This window comes from Aythya fuligula, unplaced genomic scaffold, assembly GCF_009819795.1.
Source record: "Aythya fuligula isolate bAytFul2 unplaced genomic scaffold, bAytFul2.pri scaffold_60_arrow_ctg1, whole genome shotgun sequence".
Classification (NCBI taxonomy): domain Eukaryota; kingdom Metazoa; phylum Chordata; class Aves; order Anseriformes; family Anatidae; genus Aythya; species Aythya fuligula.
In genome coordinates, this window is record NW_022473995.1 from 87020 (window position 1) to 105027 (window position 18008).

An 18008-nucleotide genomic window follows, 5' to 3' on the forward strand; every position below is an offset into this window, starting at 1 on the left:
TAGGACAAAAGGTATAAAAAGTCTAAAGTCTGCTTTATAGCAGAGGCAGGGAGAATGGCCCCACCTGGAGCCTCTGGCAGAAAGCTCCAGGGGAGATTTGAGGTCAACCCCAAGGATTTGGGAGTCTGGGATGAAGAGCATCTGAAACCAACCCCCCAAACAAGAGATACTGGCAGCATATGGAGGGGAGCGAGCTGCTTCGGGAGTGCTTGGTGCTGCAGCACGGCTCCTCCTGGCACCCCGGCTGCCGGTGTGGAAGTGATCGTGGACTGAAGAAAAGACAGATTTGGGAACATCCTCACCAGAGCAGGAGATGACACGTGCTGAAGAGGCCCTAGGATACAAGAAATGAGCAGGAAACGAGAAGCCTTGTGCCCTACTCACTGACCCAGCACTAAACACCCCTTTCCTATTTCCTGGAGGAAAGAGCCTATTTCGTCCTTTCTTCTCTCCCGTCACTTGGTGTCTGAGCAAATTGCTCCCGCTCTGCTCTCCCAAAGTGGCCAGCAGTGAGAAGAGGAGGGAGGGAGGGCTGAGAGGGTGTCAAGATGAGAACATCCTTGCTCCATCTCTCAGAGCAGGGAAGCACCAGGACGAGGCAGGAGGGGAGGGGGCACTGCCACGGCAGAAGGGGAGAAGCCAGCACAGAGGAAGAGCTTTTCCAGGAGAACTGAGGGGGGAGAAACAGAGCTCCTCCACCTGCTGCTCCTCGTCCTCCCCTGCCCCAAGAGGTGCTTGAGAGAGCCTTCTGCCACTGGGATGAGGATTTGGGGGGAGTCGAGGCAAAATGAAGACAGGAGGCCTCAGGGGGAGCGTTAAGAAAGCCCCCTGGAAATAGGCGAGGAAAAGATTTGTGCCCTCATCTCTGCCACTTCCCTCGGGGCTGATGAGGAAAAAGCACTCACCAGAAAGGGTGCAGAGGGCTGCGAAAACACAGTCAAGAAACAGAGCAAAAAGAAATACGAGCAGGTCCGGGGAAAAAATACAGAGAGAAATGTCAAGGGAAGACGGAAAGCTAAGTAAGGTTAGAGGGTTAGCAGCAAATGGTAGCTGATTCTTTACTGGGAATTTTAGATGCGGGGCTCAGGGCCAGAAGCATTCAGTACTTGGACTAAGCTGACCATCAAAGCCTGCAATTTGCCATCAAAGGCCACCAATGAGGTCACCAATGAGGCCACCAAAGGCCACCAATGAGGCCACCAATTTACCCAAACAAGGCTAGCCATCAGAAGTTGAAATTCTTTTCAAGTTTTCATTTGAATATTCTTTTCTTTGAAATTCTTTTCAACTTTCAATTCTGCGCTTTTTCTGAAAGCACAGCCCAGCAGGATGGAAATGGTGCTGTCTTTTTCTCCCCAGCTGCCGTCCCATCCTCTCCTTTCCCCTCCAGGGATGTGCAGGTTTTCTCCACGTTGCTCTGAGGGCAGCTTCCCAGCTCTTGTCCCAGCAAGGGGAGGTTCCTGGCCATGGAGGCCGTGGAGAAGGTCCCTCAGCTGGAAACATCGTTGTGTTTTCCTCCATTGTCTCGCCGTCCGCTGTCAGATGGATTTCTGTGAAGGGAGTGAGACTGAGCAAAAACTGCTACAGGTTCTTGGGGCTCTTTGCCCACACGTGGACCCCGTGGATGGCTTCAGGTCCCGCCGTTTCCCTCCCTCTGCTCACCCCATCCCCAGACCCGGCCAGCAGCAGGGTTCAGCTCTGCCAGGCCCACCCACAAAGCCCCTCTCTTCCCACCCGGCCTGGAAACCAGCACCCAGCTGCAAACACACACTCTCCTCTCGGGCCAAGAGCAGCCTCCTGCTTCCTTAGGCCTTCTAAATGCTGCCAAATAACGTGGCCTGCTGTGTCTGCGTGGCAACAGAAGGGAACTTGAGGGACTTGAGGCTAGCCATGGAGGAGTTCAAGGTGCTGCTTGGATCGAGCCAACCCCCGGCTCCAAACTGAGATCTCGTTGGAGAGGCCCCACTGTCCCCAGAACTACTTGCCTCCAAGGCTTGAGCCCCCAAAGGAACAGGGATGTGGATCACGCACCTGTTTTGCCACCTCTGACGGCGTTCTTGCAGCTCCGAGCAATCAAAGCTCGGGTCACCTTGGACTGGGCAGCGGTGTCGGGAGCCTGGGTTTGAGCTCTGGCGACTGAGGATGCTCAGAGCTGGCCCCCTGGTCCGTCGGTGTTCCAGAAATAGACGTGTCGCTGGGCTCCTTGAGCGGTCTGGCTCTTATAGGATAAGGGCACAGCTCCACGGTCAAAGGTTTGAACTTCGGAATTTTGTACTTCCTGGGCGGATTAGGTGGAGGCATTCGCGGAGAGGGCCCAAATTCAAGCTTTGGACGTGGCTGAATCTCAAAGCTGGCCCACTTGTCTGTCTGTGTCTGAGAGGTAGAGGGGTCGCTGGGCTCCTTCAGCAGGCTGGCTTTCTTACCTACAGGCAAGGGCGTAGAGTGCCTGTGTAGGAGCTTTGGTTTTTGAAATTGTGCAGAGCTGGCCTCCTGGTCCATCTTTGTCCCACTAGTAGAGGTGCTTGGGATGGCTCTAATATCTATAGGCCATGTCCCAGGGGGCCTGGGTACAAGCTTTGTCAGTTGATTCTCAGAACCTGCCCCCTGGCGTGTCACTGTCACAGAAGTAGAGGCGTTGCTGGGCTCCGGGCTCAGGCTGGTTCTAATGCCTACAGGCCATGGTGTAGGGGGCCTGTTTTTGAGCTTGGAATTGAAATCTTCCATCTTTGGGCGGTCTGGAAGCACGGACCAGAACCTCACAGCCCATGACTTCGGCAGTCTGTGGGAGCTGGAGCTCCCTTGCTGGAATCTGCCGCTGTCGTCGCTGGGCTCCTGAATTATGCTGCCCTCCGAGCTTGACAGGGACAGCACGGACACGATGGGTGTTTCTAGCGGGCCTGGGGCTTTCTGAGATTCGGGGCGCTTCACTCGCTCCATCACTGGCAAGGCTTCCAGGATGGATACTTTCCTGACTTGAGGAGGGGCTTTTGCTGCTTTTTGGCCCTTGCTCCCCCGACGTTTTCCAGATTTTTCAGCCTTTGCCCGGCCCTGGTCTTGTGCCTGCTCTTTGGGTGCTGTTTTGGGCTCTTGTTTGGATTTCCTCCTGGGCTCTGTTTTGGGCAGAGTTTCTTTCTGCAGCTGGTTGCACAAAAGCTCCTTTATGGCAGGAGGCAGCTTGGGCATCAGCGGCAGCCTGCCGAAAGGACAAAGCCAAAAGAATTCATCCACCTGCACGACATCTTTGGGGCCCCATCTTGTACCCCCCCATGCAGCGCCCGTGGCTGCAGACCCCAAACAGAGGGGCCAGCCCTGAGAAGTGGGGGGCTCCTGGCAGCCTCCTACCCCCCTCCTGGAGCATCCAGCCTCACCTCAACGAAGGCTCCTTCTTCTGCTTGGCCTTCCTGTTCCAGGGCTGCACTTTTCCCTGATAAATGATGTTCAAGGTGCCCGGGAAGGGTGGCAGTTCAGGACGTTTCTCTGGAATCGGCAAGGAGAGATGTCAGAAGAACATTTCCATGACTCTGCTGTACCCGGGACACGCCGGGTGCTGAAGCCTCCTCCTGCGCTGTCCCAGGGGCCACTGTGCTCCCCTCCCAGCCTCCATCTGCAGGGGCCTCGGCCCTCCTTGGCACCAGCCTCAGCCGGCTCAATCTTAGGCCGTGACGTGGTTTGGGGGCCAAGTTCTGGCAGAGAGGAGCTGGGTACAGCCAATTTAGGGGTGTTTTGGATCCCCAACCTCCTGCAGCACCCAGGGACAGGCACCTTGGGCACGTCACATACCAGGGCTCCATTTTGGAGGCCCGGAGACAAGAGGCTGTGCTGAGCTGGCATGAAGCTGTGGCACAAGAGGAGCCAGCAGCTGCTTTGTATCTCTCACCTTGGCTGGAAGACGACAACACAGCCCGTTCCTTCTCCTGCCTGTCATCCCTGCGGGCCTTGAGACGCTCCCTGGGTGATAGCTGGGGCGCTTTGTCCATTATATAGCTGGCAAAAGAAGAGATCGGCGTGACTCAGGGCACCACCACTCCCCACGCTCACCCGCTCACGGACACATTTGGCAAGGAGCAAACGCTACCGAGCCCGAGCAGCGGCCACAGCCACAAACATACTCACTCGGGGAAGATGATGACACGGCCAGAGAAGGTCAGGGAGGCCACAGCTGGCACCCGGGACACCACCATGTCCATCAGCTGGGGAACCTGCAGGGGAGGAGCAAGGAGATGGCAAATGTCCTCTGCCTGGCCTCCACTAGGTCCTGAAGGAGCCCAGGGCAGCGGGAGCCGGCAGGATCGCAGCTCTTGGCCACCCCAAGAGGCTGGCCAAGAGCTCCAACCCAAGAGGTCTTGCTGGGCCAAGGGCAAGCATTGCTGCTGCCCGTGTGTGAGGCTGCCCAGGCCGTGGGGAAAACAAAACCCTCACCTTGAAAAGAGCCTTCTGAAGGCTCCCCTGTTCTGACAGGCTCTCCAAGAAGTCGTAATAGAACTTGATTTCCACCCTCGTGCCTTCGATGAGGAGCACCCCAATGTCCTTCAGCACGAGAGCGATGTTCTCCCCATTCCCCAGGCTGTGAGAGATGAGGGACGTGGTGCCTTGGATGCAGCTCTCCACCTTCTTCCAGGACACGGAGGCAGCTGCAGCCACCTCAGGGAGATGGAGGGGCTCCAGCTCCTTATGGCCTGGAAAACGACACGAGAGGGATGGAGTCGGTCACCAGCGGCCCTTCCCCGTGTGTTCCCTAGTGCTGCTCATGGCAGTCGTCACCCAGAAAGGCTTCGGTTTGGGACCTGCTCCGTGCAGGCAGTGCTTTGCTTCTGAGAAGCACCTGAGATCCATGCAGCAAGGGATTCCTGCACCCTCTTACCTGGCAGGTACTCCTTGTCAGCTGTGAGGCTGTGGGCAACGATGAGGTTCCTGGCCAGGCAGAACGTGGGCCACTGCACTGTCAGGGACTTGTTCCCAACCTCGACCCGTTTGGAAATAACATCAAAGCAGCCAAGAGTGGGAATTCGGACGCCCTGCAAGTGGCAGAGAACGGAAGGGCTGAAGGTTAAGGATCACCATCCATCCGGAGGTGGTCTCATCCAGGAACGGTGCTTCGGGCCCTGCTGTGCACTTCCCGCTGTTGGGAGCCAGGCTGAGGGGACCCAGGGGCTTCCAGCAACTGGGGTCAGCCCTGAGATACCACACCAACCTACCAGAAGCAACACCGCACTTGTGCGATACCTATTGGTCTCTTGGTGGGGCCTTTTGGGGTGAGTTTCCTGCTTTTGGGGTGGGGAACAAGGGCGACGTAGGTGCCAACCCACCTGGCGCAGCCGGAGGTGCTCCCGGATGTAGGCTGACACAGCATCCCAGATAGAAGATCGCTCTGGAAGGCAAAGAAAATCAGGTCACATGCTGCTTCTGGTGGCTGCCAGCCTTCCAGCACCCCCACCCCCGTGTTTTGGTGGCAGAGGAAAAGAGCCGTCACATCTCCGTCCCCAAACGGAGACCCCCCGAGTTGACCACAGAGCCAGGTCCTCCCCACAGAAAGCCCCAGACGGGGCTCAGCCGCGCTCCTGTAGTGCTGGGGGTGCTCGCACCTTGGTCAGTGATGCCTCGTATCAGGGAGACGTGCTCCATCGCACTGCTCTCCCAACACTCTAATGTGGTACGCCTCGTGCAAGCAGGTTGCTCCTTGCTGGCATCAGCCATCTTTGAGCTCATCCTGCCCGAACGTCTCGGTACCTCTGGTGCAGGACCCGTCGCGCAGCCCCTTTTATATGGTCCTGCCACTGTGACGTTGCCCTTATATGGTCCTGCCATTGTGACGTATGTGTGATTGCATTGTGACATCACAGTGACGCGGGCAGTGCTGGCTGTTGCCCACGGTGACGCCGGCACCAACAGGCTGCTGCCTGCCCAAGCACCTCTGTGCTGGGGGAGGACATCAAAGTATCACAGGTAATTGTAGAAATCGTAGAATCGTAAGAATTGTAGAAACTGGAATTGTAGAATTGTAGAAATTAGAATTATAGAATTGTAGAAATCAGAAAAGGATAATGGAAATGGAATCACAGAATGTCCCAAGTTGGAAGGGACTCATAAGGATCATCAAGTCCAACTCCGCACCTGGCACCGCACAGGTCTACCCAAAAATTTAGACCCTGTGACTAAGTGCACAGTCCAATCACTTCTTAAATTCAGACAGGCTTGGTGCAGTGACTATGGCCCTGGGGAGCCTGTTCCAGTGTGTGACCACCCTCTCGGTGAAGGACCTCTTCCTGATGTCCAGCCTAAACCTCCCCTGCCTCAGCTTAGCACCATTCCCGTGGGTCCTGTCGCTGGTGGATACGGAGAATGGGTCACCTGCCTCTCCACTCCCCCTCGTGAGGAAGTCTCCCCTCAGCCTCCTCTTCTCCAGGCTGAACAGGCCCAGTGCCCTCAGCCGCTCCTCATACGTCTTGCCCTCTAGGCCCTTCACCATCTTCGTCGCCCTCCTCTGCACACTCCCCAACAGTTTAATGTCCTTCTTGTGCTGTGGTGCCCAGAACTGCACACAGTACTCGAGGTGAGGCCTCACCAGCGCAGCGCAGAGCGGGACAATCACCTCCCTTGACCGGCAATGCCGTGCTCGATGCACCCCAAAGAGAATGCATCTCTTTGGAGGGAAAGACCGAAGGGAAAGACCGCTGCCAAAGACTGGCGAGGGGCCCTCCACTGCTCGCCCTGCCTGCGCCATGCCCTGTGTGCCCGTCCTGGTCGCACGCGCTCCCTAGGGGCTGTTTTTGAATGGCCGGGGAGGGGGCATTGCTGGCTCCACCTACGCCTCGTCAGCCTCCCTCGTGAGGGACGCCGGGTCCTGGCAGCTCCCTGGGCTGCTTCGAGTGGCCTCGATGCCAAAAACAGTAAAGTCCTGCCCGCCTCCACCCCCTTCTCCGCTGCAGAACTCATCTGCCCTGGAGCCCATCGCCTCGGCAAGTATTGTAGGGATCGTGGAGATCATAGGACTGAATTGTAGGAATCGTAGAAACGGAATCGCAGAATTGCAGAAATTAGAAAAGAATCGCAGGATAGTAGAAATCACAGAATAGTAGTGACAGAAATCAGAAATGGAACCGAAGGGATGGTGGTACCGTAGGGATCGTAGAAATTAGCATCATTGTGACATAGAAACCAGAAAAGAATCGCAGAAATTACAGAACTGGAGAATCAGGTCACAGAAATCGTAGAATCAAATTGTAGAAATCATACAAATATAATCATAGAATTGTAGAAATCATAGAATCAGAAATAGAGTAATAGAGTTATGGAACAGATAGAAATCATAGAAATAGAATCCTAGAATGGTAGAAATCAGAAAATCTTCGAAATAGAATTGTAGAAATTGTAGAAATGTAGAAATCAGAAAAGAATATTAGGATTGTAGAAATTGTAGGATTGTAGAAATCAGCAAAGAATCTTAGAAATAGAACTGTAGAATTGCAGAAATCATAGAATCCCAGAACTGTAAAAATTGTAGAAATCATAGAATCCCAGAACTGTAGAAATTGTAGAAGTCATAGAAACGAGAGAAATGCTCACTCCTCTTGGTTTGGCCATGGCACAACAGGGCTTGCACCGCATTGAGGCCTTGGGGCGAGAAGCTGGGAGAGCACCCTGCTGGGACAACTCGCCCAACCTGACACGGGGGCTCTGGAGAAGAGAATTTGGCCCCTGTAAGTGTGTTGTGGACCAGCAGGAGAGGCTTTGGACCGTAAAAAAACAGGTTTGGACCAAAACCGGTGGCTTTAGACCCTTAAACTGAGGCTTTGGTCTTTCAGAATTGATGTTTAGACCTGAAAAACGAGAGTTTGGGTTCTAAGATTTAGGCTTCAGGCCCCAAAATGGGTGTTTGAACACTTAAAGGAGGGTATGGACGCTAAAAAGGGAAGTTTAGGTCTACAGAAATTAGGGTTTGGATGCTAAAAAGAGAGGTTTGATCTCCAAGTGGAGGTTTTGGACTCTCAAATACAGTTTGGACCCTAAAATTAGGATTTGTATTTTAAATTCACCATTAAGGAGGGAGGAGGTGCCACCTGGCAGCCCTCCCCCTCCTGGGGACCTGGAAGCTCTGCACACTGCAGCTTTTCTGCCCCCAAAGAAGGGAAAATGGGCATGGGGAATGCAGGTCACGGTCGGTCTGTAATGCTTTGTCTGCTGATCTTCCTTTATTTCATCAGTCACCTTCTGAGCCCATTCGTGGGGGCGGTTGGTATGGTTGTGGTAATGTTTTTGGACCCTTTGGTGGTCGGTTTTCTTTTGGAGGTCGTTTACTCAACATCACCACCCCTCTTTCTCCCTGCTTCCCTTTCCCTTCCAGGATCTGTTGGATGCATTTGGAGCCAGTAATGCCATGAACATGTACATGCAGTGCAATCCGCTCTAATTCTTGTCTCAATAAACTGTAATTAGCATTTCCGTTGTCATTCTTCCTTGTGGGAAGAGGGAGGTTTTAAAGAGGGTGCAGGAGCACCTACTGTTGTAGGAAGTACATCTAATTACTACAAAAAAAAAAAAAAAAAAAAAAAAAAAAAACCCACAGCTAATTACTACAGTGTGTGTTAATATAAAATTACACAAACAATCTGGATTACCTGGGCAGATACAACCTTCTTGTTGGCCACTTTTGGAAATCGGTTTTACTAAAATCCCCGTTACTTTCTTGTGGGTTGTTCCATTAATCATTCGGCACCCTATCTTATGCCATTCTTATAATGTATATAAATGGCCACCATTTGTTCGCCAAATAACCACAACTGCTAACTTTCCATTAATGCTCTTATCCTCTGTTGTTATGGCTTTGGACCAAGGCCACTCACCATTCTCTATTATCGTAGAGGCGCCTTCTTGAATCACAATTACAATTCATAAGCCATAGAAATAAAACAGACTTGTTAACTAAATTCCTGCTGACTATAGTACTAAATACTCCTGACCATAACACCAGTAAATATCGAGCCCCCCTTTTCTTGGAAGTTCAAAAAAGTCCATTTGCCACTGTTGCCCAGGCCCATGGCCTTTTCCAATTTGACCCAGTTTTGGTTTGGGGGCATTTTGGGGGTTAGGCTGGAAACAAAGATCACATTGTTAAGTTATGTTATATATGGAGTGGTAATTCGTGTCGAGAAAATGGTTGATATTAATCAAGAAGGTGGAGATTTGGGAGTGTGGCCATGGGGGTTGGAAAGCCCCGTGGATGAGATAACATTGGACTCTTAACGATAAGGCCATCAGGAATGTAAAAGAGTTTAGAGGGAACAAAGAAGGCTGATTCAGGAGACTCCATGCAGTCTTGGGTTGCTTGTTCTCCGGCTGTTAAGGCATGGAAGTTTCTGGGTGTTTGCTGTTGCTGTTATATGCAAAGTTGTTTGACCAATGAAAAGTTGTTTTGAAAAGAACTGCTGTGGAGAGAAGGGTGTAAGAGGGGAGCCTGCCCTCAAGATAAAAGAAAAAGGCAACGCAATGTGATGAAGTTATGTCATCAATAAAGAAGCAGAAAGAAGGAATGAAGAGGAACAGGCTGGCAGAACGGAGACCAGGACGGGGACAGGCACTTTGATTGCCTCATGAAGATAGGTTCGGACAGACTCAGCAAACTGCTCAGAGAAGCTCATACAGAAAGTCGCTGGAAATGGGCACACTGGAGCTGGAGAGAAGCTCGAGCTGAGAGAAGCGGACCTGTGCACACAACTGCCTCTCGCTGGTAAGCAGCTGCGCATTATGGGGCAGCTGCGTATATTATATATACGTCCTTAGAAACCAAGACTGTCCTGGTAACCTTACAGCTCATTCTCCTTATTAACAATTGGACAGTTTATGATCCTGAAATATGGGGCCAAACTGAGGTCAAGGTGTGGGACTCTGCAACTAAAAACAACAAGGTTGCGGGGGGATTGCTCGGCTCCTGGCGAGCAATCTCTGAGGCCTTAAAGAGCCGCGTGGGACCACAGTCAGAAACGTGTGGTTTGCCAGACAGTGAGGGAGCTGCGGGCTCCTTTACTGATCTGACTGCTACGCCATGGGCCCCTCTGCTGCCACAGCCATCGCAGGCTTTTGCTGTTACGCCCCCTGGTGACCTGGACGTGTCTTTTGGCCCAGGCTTATTGGCCTTGAAAAGGAGATGGATATGCTTTTCTTCAGTCCGGAAAGAACGGGATACTTAAGGCCTGAAGACCGAGTTGCTTGACAACTTAAAGCAAGACATATTGTTACAAGAAAAGGAAAGGAAGATGGAGACTGTTAGGTCATGGAACTTAAAGGATTGTTTGTTACCTTTTCTGATTGTACATATGTATAGGCGTACTCAGGTTTAGTATATAAAAGCAATGTTCTGTATATTTAGAATGTTTGATGTTTGTGTGTGCGTGTTGGTGGAGCGTAGACTCCCCGCACACCCAGCGCTGTTTACTTGCCTTTTATACCTTTTATAAATATTTCTTTTATAACTATTACTGAATTCAGATTGAGTTGAGACTTCATTGATATCAGGGACTACAGCTCCCAGAGTGCTGGGGGGGAGGTGAAGGACTACAGCTCCCAGCAGGCTGTAGGGCGAAGGACTGTGACTACAACTCCCAGCATGCCATGGGGGCAGAGGCCAATAGCTCTCAGTAGGGTGCAGGACTGCAGCTCCCAGAATGCCATGGGGTGAATGATTGACTACAACTCCCATCATACCATGGGGGGGGGGGGGAGAGACGCCTGCAGCTCCCAGCACACCTGGCGAAGGACTACAGCTCCCAGTGTGCCATGGGGTGAAGGACTGCAGCTCCCAGCATGCCATGGGGGCAAAGACTGTGACTACAATTCCCATCATGCCATTGGGGGGGGGAGGGGGGGAGGGAGGACTACAGCTCCCAGCATTTGGGGGGCAAAGGTCTGTGACTACAACTCCCATCATGCCACAGGGGCAGAGGCCTACAGTTCCCAGCATGCCATGGGGTGCAGTACTTCAGCTCCCAGCATCTGGGAGTGGGGACGGGGACTACAACTCCCATCATGCTGTGGGGTGCAGGCCTACAACTCCCAGCATGCCCTGGGGCAGAGGTTTTGTGCCCAAAGCGACCTCTTCAGGCCTCAAACCCTCATTTTGAGAGGAAACGTCTCACTTTTGGGTTCCTGACTCCCATGTTCAGGGCCTGGAGCCTCATTTCTGGCATTCCAACTTTCCTTTTAAGGAAGAAATCCTCTCTGTTGGGTCCACACCCACATTTTTAGGAACTTAAGCCTCATTTTAGGGAACCAAAGCCTCATTTTAGGGTCCAACAATCCCATTTTTAGAATCCTAACTCTTCTTTTTACTGCCCCAAACCTCATTTTTAGATCCCAAAGCCTTCTCTTAAGATCCAAACGCCCGTTTTTGGGGCTGAGATCCTCATTTTGAGGTGTCTCAAATTGATCCTCATTTTGAGTAGTCCCATTTGGGCTCCTTTTGGGGCCCAAAGCTTTGTTTTTAAGGTCGAAAGTTTTTTAGGGTCCAATTCCCCCGTTTTTGGGTTTCAAACAGTCATTTCTGAGTCTCAGAGTCAGATTTTCAGTGTCCAAATCCTATTTTTCAGTGTCCAAACTGTACTTACAGGGCCCAAAGCCTCATTTTGGGATCAAAGCTTCCTCTTTGGGGACAAAAAAACATCATTTTGAGAATCTAAACCCTCATGTTTAGGTCCCCAAACCTTTTTACAATCCTAAGCCTCTTTTTGAGGCCCAGACCTTTATTTTTTAGGGTCCAAAGCCTCATTTTTACTGCCCAAAGGTGCATTTTTAGGATTCAAGTCCTTATTTTAGGCTCCAAAGACCCAGTTCCAGGCTTTGGGGTGGGGGGGCGGGGAAGGGTCTTTTTTAATTATTTAATTACTTAATTTTAATTTTTCTTTTTTATTTGTTTTTTTCCAAGTTTACACTGAATACAAAAATAAATAAATAAATAAATAAATAAATAATGGCCGTTTGGTGCAATTTTTGCCAAAAAGAAAACAAGAAAAAGACAAAAACCCAGAGCTTGGCAAGGGTCCAGCACCAGGGTTTCACCAGCGGACTTTTAATTAAGCTGCTGAAAATTAGGGATGAGCTTTTAACTCCTTGCTGCCTGCCACCAACCACTAATTGCATTTATTATTATTAATTTTTTAACTCAAAAAAGAACATTTTTAGGTTGGCTCAGACCCTGGTTATCAGCCCCATCCTGGTGGGATGCACCTGGGTGAGAAATGATGATTTTGCAGGATCTTGCCCCAAAATGTGGTTTGGAGGTCTGTGGAGTGGGGGGGAGGTGGGAGGAAAATCTTTATTGTTTTTTTGCCCCATCCCAGTGGGAAAAAAATATTTGGTAGAAATAGTTGTGGGGTTTTTTTGTTTGTTTGTTTGTTGTTTTTTTTGGAAATGCCTTTCCCCCCCCCCCCCCCGTGTTGCTGCCTTCATGTCCCTTTGAGTGCTCCCCCCCCCAAATCCCTTTGGGTGTCCCCCAAATCCCTTTGGGCCCCCCCAATCCCTTTGGAGGACCCCATGTCCCTTTGGTGCCCCCCCCCGCCCCCCTATATACCTTTGGGTGCTCCCTGGGTCCCTTTGGGGCCCCCCCCAAATCCCTTTGGGGAGCCCCATGTCCCTTTGCCCCCCCCCCCCCCAATCCCTTAATATCCCTTTGGTGCCCCAGTCCCCTCTGGACCCCCACCCCCATTTCCCTCTCTACCCCCCTCCCAGCTGCCCCCCCCCCATCCCCCATTAACCCCTCCCCATCCCATTTTCAGGCCCCTCTGAGTGCCCCCCCCATACCCCCACCCCTTCCAGGAGTCTCGTTTCCCCATTCAGTTTCCCAATTCGGTTTTCCCCATTCAGTCACCCCCACATTACGCCCCCCCCCTCCAGACCCCCCCCAAAATCCCCGTCCCCCTTAAGGGCCCCCAGCCAGCTCTGTCCCCATTCCCCCCCCCATGACGGGCGTCCCCAGCTGCCACCACCATGGCGGAGACGTGAGTGTCCCCCAGGGGGATTGGGGGGGGGGGGTGGTTCCCAAAGTCCCTTTGTGACAACACCCATGCCCCCTCCCCCCCCCAAAAAAATAATAAAAATACCCCTTAGGGTGCCCTCGGTGGAGGCGTACGAGGCCGCCCTGGTGCTGAGTGGGGTGGGGGACGCCCTGGGGTACCGGGGGTCCCGCTGGGAGTACTGCACCTCGGGGCCCCAGATCCACGCCGAGCTGGCCCAGCTGGGGGGGCTCGGAGCCATCGCCCTCGAGCCCCCCGAGTGGCCCGTCAGCGACGACACCGTGCTGCACCTCGCCACGGCCGAGGGGCTGGCCACCGGTAACGGGGGGGGGGCGTGGGGACCCCCCCCAGAGCAATTTTTTTTGGGGGGTGGCTGGGGGGTAAGGGGGTCGCTTTCGTGCACCATAGCCATATTTTTTTTTTGGGGGGGGGGTGTATTTGTGGGGTGGGGGGTCCCTGTTGTACCCCAGACCCATATGGGGGGGGTGGGGGGTAAGGGGAGGGGTCACTGTGTACCCCCAGACCCATTGTGGGGGAGGGGTCTGGAGGGTAACAGGGGTTGCTGTGTACCTCAGAGCCATTTGGGGGGGGGTCCCTTTGTACCCCATACCTGTTGGGGGGGGGGAAAGGGGGGCCCTTCATAACCCAGAGCCATCTGGGGGGGGGGGGGGCTGGGGGTAAGGGGGTCCCTTTTGTGCATCAGACCTATTTGGGGGGGGCTGGGGGGGTAGAGGGGGTCATTGTGTACCTCAGACCCATTTTGGGGGGGTTCTGGGGGGTCCCTTTTGTATCCCAGAGCCACATTTGGGGGGTATATGGGAGTGGGGGGGGGTCCCCCAGGCCTATTTGGGGGGGTCGATGGGGGTAAGTGGGGAGGGAGGTCCCTTTGTACCCCCAGACCCATTTTGGGGGGGGGTTAAGGGGGGGTAAGGATGGTCCCTTTTGTACCCCAGAGCCTCATTGGGGGGGTTCCTGAGGGAGGGGGGGTCCCTGTGTACCCCAGACCCATCGGGGGGGGAAGGTCCTTGGAGGGGGGGTGTAAGGGGAGGGTCCCCTTTGTGCCCCAGTTCCACTTTGCAGGGTCCCTGGGGGGTATTTGGGGGGGGGAGGTTCATTGATATACTCATGGGGGGGGGAGATCCTTTTCCCTTTATTTTAGCGGGGCCCCCAATTTCCCCCCCCCAATTTGGGGTGCCCAGGCGGGTCCCCTCTCATTGTGGGGATACTGGCGGGGGGGGGGGATCCACCTTCCCCTCCAATTTTTCTTTTTTGGGGGGGGGGTTGGGGATGAGCTCCCTTCCCCCATTTTGGGGGGGGGGTCCCCACTGTGTCCCCCCCCCAGGCCTGGAGGGGGAGCCCCTCCTGCAGGAGCTGGCTCGCCGCTACGTGGCCGCCATGGGGGACATGGAGGGGCGCAAGCCGGGGCCCACCAGCATCCTGGGTGCGTGGCGGGGGTGGGTTGGGGGTAGGGGGGGTGTTGGGGGGGTAGGGGGCTCACCCCAAATCCCCCCCCCCCCAGGCACCTCGCAGCTGCGGCCCGGGGAGCCCCAGGGGTATCGCATCCCCTTCAACCCCACCGGCACCGGCTGCGGGGCCGCCATGCGCAGCCTGGCCATCGGCCTCAGGTGGGGGGCACGGGGGGGGCAGGGACATGGGGGGGGGGGTCAGGGATATGAGGGGGGGGTCAGGGACTTGGGGTGACAGGGATGGGGACGGGGGAGGCACGGGGAGGGATGGGGGGGACACGGGGTGGGCCTGGGACATGGGGTGACAGGGATGGGGACAGGGGGGGCATGGGGGGGTATAGGGGGACATAGGACATGGGGGGGGCATGGGGGGGACATGGGGGGGGGCTGGGACGTGGGAGGACAGGGATGGGGACATTGGGGGCATGGCAGGGGGGCATGGGGACAGGGGTGGGAACATGGGGGGTTCAGGGACAGGGCCACGGGGGTGACAGGGATGGGGACGTGGTGGGGGGTCAGGGACATGGGACATGGGAGGGGGGGCAGGGATGGGGATATGGGACATTAGGGATGGGAACACGGGGGGGCTGGGGGACAGGGACATGAGGGGGGGGTCAGGGGTTGGGACATGGCGGGGACAAGGGTGGGGACATGGGACAGGGACTTGGGGGTGCAGGGACAGGGACATGAAGGATGGGAACGTGGCAGGGTGAGGGACAGGGTCACAGGGGGACAGGGATGGGGGTGAGGGTGTGGGATTTGGGGGAGGGGAGGGGTGACAGGGACATGGGGAGGGGGGGTGACAGGGCCAGGGCCACCGCAGGTACCCCCACGCCCGGGAGCTGCCGACGCTGATCCGGGTGAGCGTGGAGAGCGGGCGCATGACCCACCACCACCCCACCGGTGGGTGCCACCCCGGGGCGCGGGGACCCCCCAGGGACCCCCCACCCCAATCCCCTGACCCACCCCCCTCTGTCCCCGCAGGGTACCTGGGGGCGCTGGCCGTGGCCCTTTTCGGGGCGCTGGGGGCGCGGGGGGAGCCCCCCGAGAAGTGGGGGGCCGAGCTGCTGCGGGTCCTGCCCCAGGCGTGGGACTACGTGGAGAGCACCGGGGTGGCCGTCGGGGACAACGCCGCCGCCTGGCCCTTCTTCGGGGACGCCTGGCGCCGGTGAGGGGGTGCTGGGAGCACTGGGAGCACTGGGAGGGGGCACTGGGAGCACTGGGAGGGGTTACTGGGAGCACTGGGAGGGCACTGGGGTGGCCGTTGGAGACAACGCCATCACCTGGCCCTTCTTTGGGGACACCTGGCACTGGTGAGGAGGCACTGGGAGCACTGGGAGCACTGGGAGGGGGCACTGGGAGCATTGGGAGCACTGGGAGAGGGCACTGGGAGGGGGCACTGGGAGAACTGGGAGCACTGGGAGGGGGCACTGGGAGCACTGGGAGAGGTTACTGGGAGCACTGGGAGGGCACTGGGCGGCCACTGGGGACAACGCCATCACCTGGCCGTTCTTCAGGGACACCTAGCACTGGTGAGAGGGCACTGGGAGCACTGGGAGGGGGCACTGGGAGCATTGGGAGCACTGGGAGGGGCTACAGGGAGCACTGGAAGGGCACTGGGGTGGCCATAGGGGACAATGGCGCGGACTGGTCCTTCAGGGACAAGTGGCACCTGTAAGGGGGCACTGGGAGCACTGGGAGGTGTTACTGGGGATACTGGGAGTGCTTAGGGACATCCATGGCCTGGTGACCCTGATGTCCCCGGTGTCCCCAGTGACCCCAGTGTCCCTGTGACCCCAATGACCCCAGTGTCCCCACTGACCCCAGTGTCTCCACTGACCCCAGTGTCTCCACTGACCCCAATGTCCCTTCTGACCCCAATATTCCCACTGACCCCAGTGTCCCTGTGACCCCACTGACTGCTGTGACCCCAATGTCCCCGCTGACCCCAGTGTCCCTGTGACCCCAATGTCCTCTGTGGTCCCAGTGCCCCCAGTGTCCCCACTGACCCCAATATCCCCACTGATCCTGCTGTCCCCATGACCCCAGTGCCCCCAGTGTCCCCACTGACCCCAGTGTCCCCCCTGCCCCCGCTGTCCCCACAGGTACCTGGAGTCCCGGGGGCTTCTGGAGGGCTCGGGCCCCCCCCGGCTGCCGGCGCTGCCGTCCCCGGCCGAGCAGGACGCCGAGTACCTGGGCTGGGCGCTGGGGGGGTGGCCGGGGCGCAGCGGCCACGACGCCCCCATGGTGGCCCTGGAGGCGCTGCTGGCGGCCGGCGGGTGCTGGGCCACCCTGTGTCACCGCGGGGTGCTGCACGGGGGGGACAACGACTCCACCGGCACCATCGCCGCCGGCTGCTGGGGGCTGCTGGGGGGGCTGGCGGCCGTGCCCCCCGGGCTGCACCGCGGCCTCGAGTACCGCGGGCGCCTGAGTGCCGCCGCCCGCCGCCTCCACGAGTTGGCCTGGGGGGGAGCCTGAACCCCCCTGACCCCCCCCCCAAAAAAAAAACCCTGGGTCCTCGGTGTCACCCGCTTGTCCCAGCAGGAAATATTGGGGGGGGGACCTGGGGGGTACTGGGGACCTGCGTGGGGTCCTGGGGGGATCTGGAGGGTCCTGGGGGGGGCTCAGGAGGGTCCTGGGGGTCAGCAGGGACCTGCATGGGGTCCTGGGGGTCTCAGGAGGGTCCTGGGGGGGGAGGGAGATTTGGAGGGTCTTGGGGGGGCTCTGGAGGGTCTGGGGGAGCTCAGGAGGGTCTCTGGGGGCTGCAGGGACCTTCCTGGGGTCCAGGGGGGGCTGAGGAGGGTCCCCGGGGGGACACCAGAGCCACGTCCTGGTGGCCTTCACTCCCTCTAAGGATGGAGACCCCCCCCCCAAGAAGCTCCCTGCAAAGCTTTGGTCCCCCCCCCAGTAAAAGCGTGTCCCCTGCCACCCCTGTGTCTTGTTTTGTGTCACTGTGGCCACCACGGGGCTGGGGCCACGCGAGGCCACCATGGCCGTGGCCCGGTCACTTCGGTGCCCCCCTCCCCCCCCGACAGAGGGCATTGGGCCCCCAGGGTGACACTGGTGGCTGTGGCCACCACGCGGCGCCTCCATGGCTACGCAGGTGGGGGTGGCTGGTGGCCAGCCCCCTGCTGGCACTGGTGGCCACGGCTGGTGGCTGTCCCCAGGACCGTGTTGGTGGCCATGGCCACTGACCTTGACCATGCTGGTGGCCATCCCCATGACCACAGTGGTGGCTGTCCCCGTGGCCGTCCCCATGCCCATGGACATGACCATGACCATACTGGTGGCCACCCCCCACTGTACTGGTGGCCATCCCCATGACCATGCTGGTGGCCGCCACCGTGGCCGTCCCCATGACCATGACCTTGGCCATCCCCATGACCACGTTGGTGGCCACGGCCAGTACCATACTGGTGGCCATCCCCATGACTCTACTGGTGGCCATCCCCATGGCCATCCCCATGACCACGCTGGTGGCCATGACCAGTACCATACTGGTGGCCATCCCCATGACCACGCTGGTGGCCCATACCCGTGA

The 18008-nt window shown here is 56.6% G+C and overlaps 1 protein-coding gene and 1 long non-coding RNA gene across 2 annotated transcripts in view; both read left to right on the forward strand.

The window, feature by feature from the left end:
* The window catches only part of LOC116501652, a 10519-nt gene extending 814 nt beyond the window's left edge, over positions 1–9705 (forward strand). The window contains exon 3 of the long non-coding RNA XR_004254473.1: positions 9695–9705. This is a non-coding gene — a long non-coding RNA (uncharacterized LOC116501652). The remainder of the gene's footprint in view (positions 1–9694) is intronic.
* A 3270-nt stretch (positions 9706–12975) lies between these two features.
* LOC116501650 (protein ADP-ribosylarginine hydrolase-like) lies at positions 12976–16945 on the forward strand. The gene is made up of 7 exons (XM_032207241.1): positions 12976–12986; positions 13096–13319; positions 14344–14442; positions 14521–14626; positions 15291–15370; positions 15452–15635; positions 16573–16945. Exons 1-7 carry the CDS (start codon positions 12976–12978, stop codon positions 16943–16945), a joined length of 1077 nt encoding a protein of 358 aa, XP_032063132.1.
* Positions 16946–18008: the final 1063 nt, after the last annotated feature.

Coding starts and splice junctions, on each gene's coding strand:
- LOC116501650 (XM_032207241.1), top strand. Junction 14,627..15,290: donor AGCCTGGCCATCGGCCTCAG/GTGGGGGGCACG, acceptor GGGCCACCGCAG/GTACCCCCACGCCCGGGAGC. Junction 15,371..15,451: donor GACCCACCACCACCCCACCG/GTGGGTGCCACC, acceptor CTGTCCCCGCAG/GGTACCTGGGGGCGCTGGCC.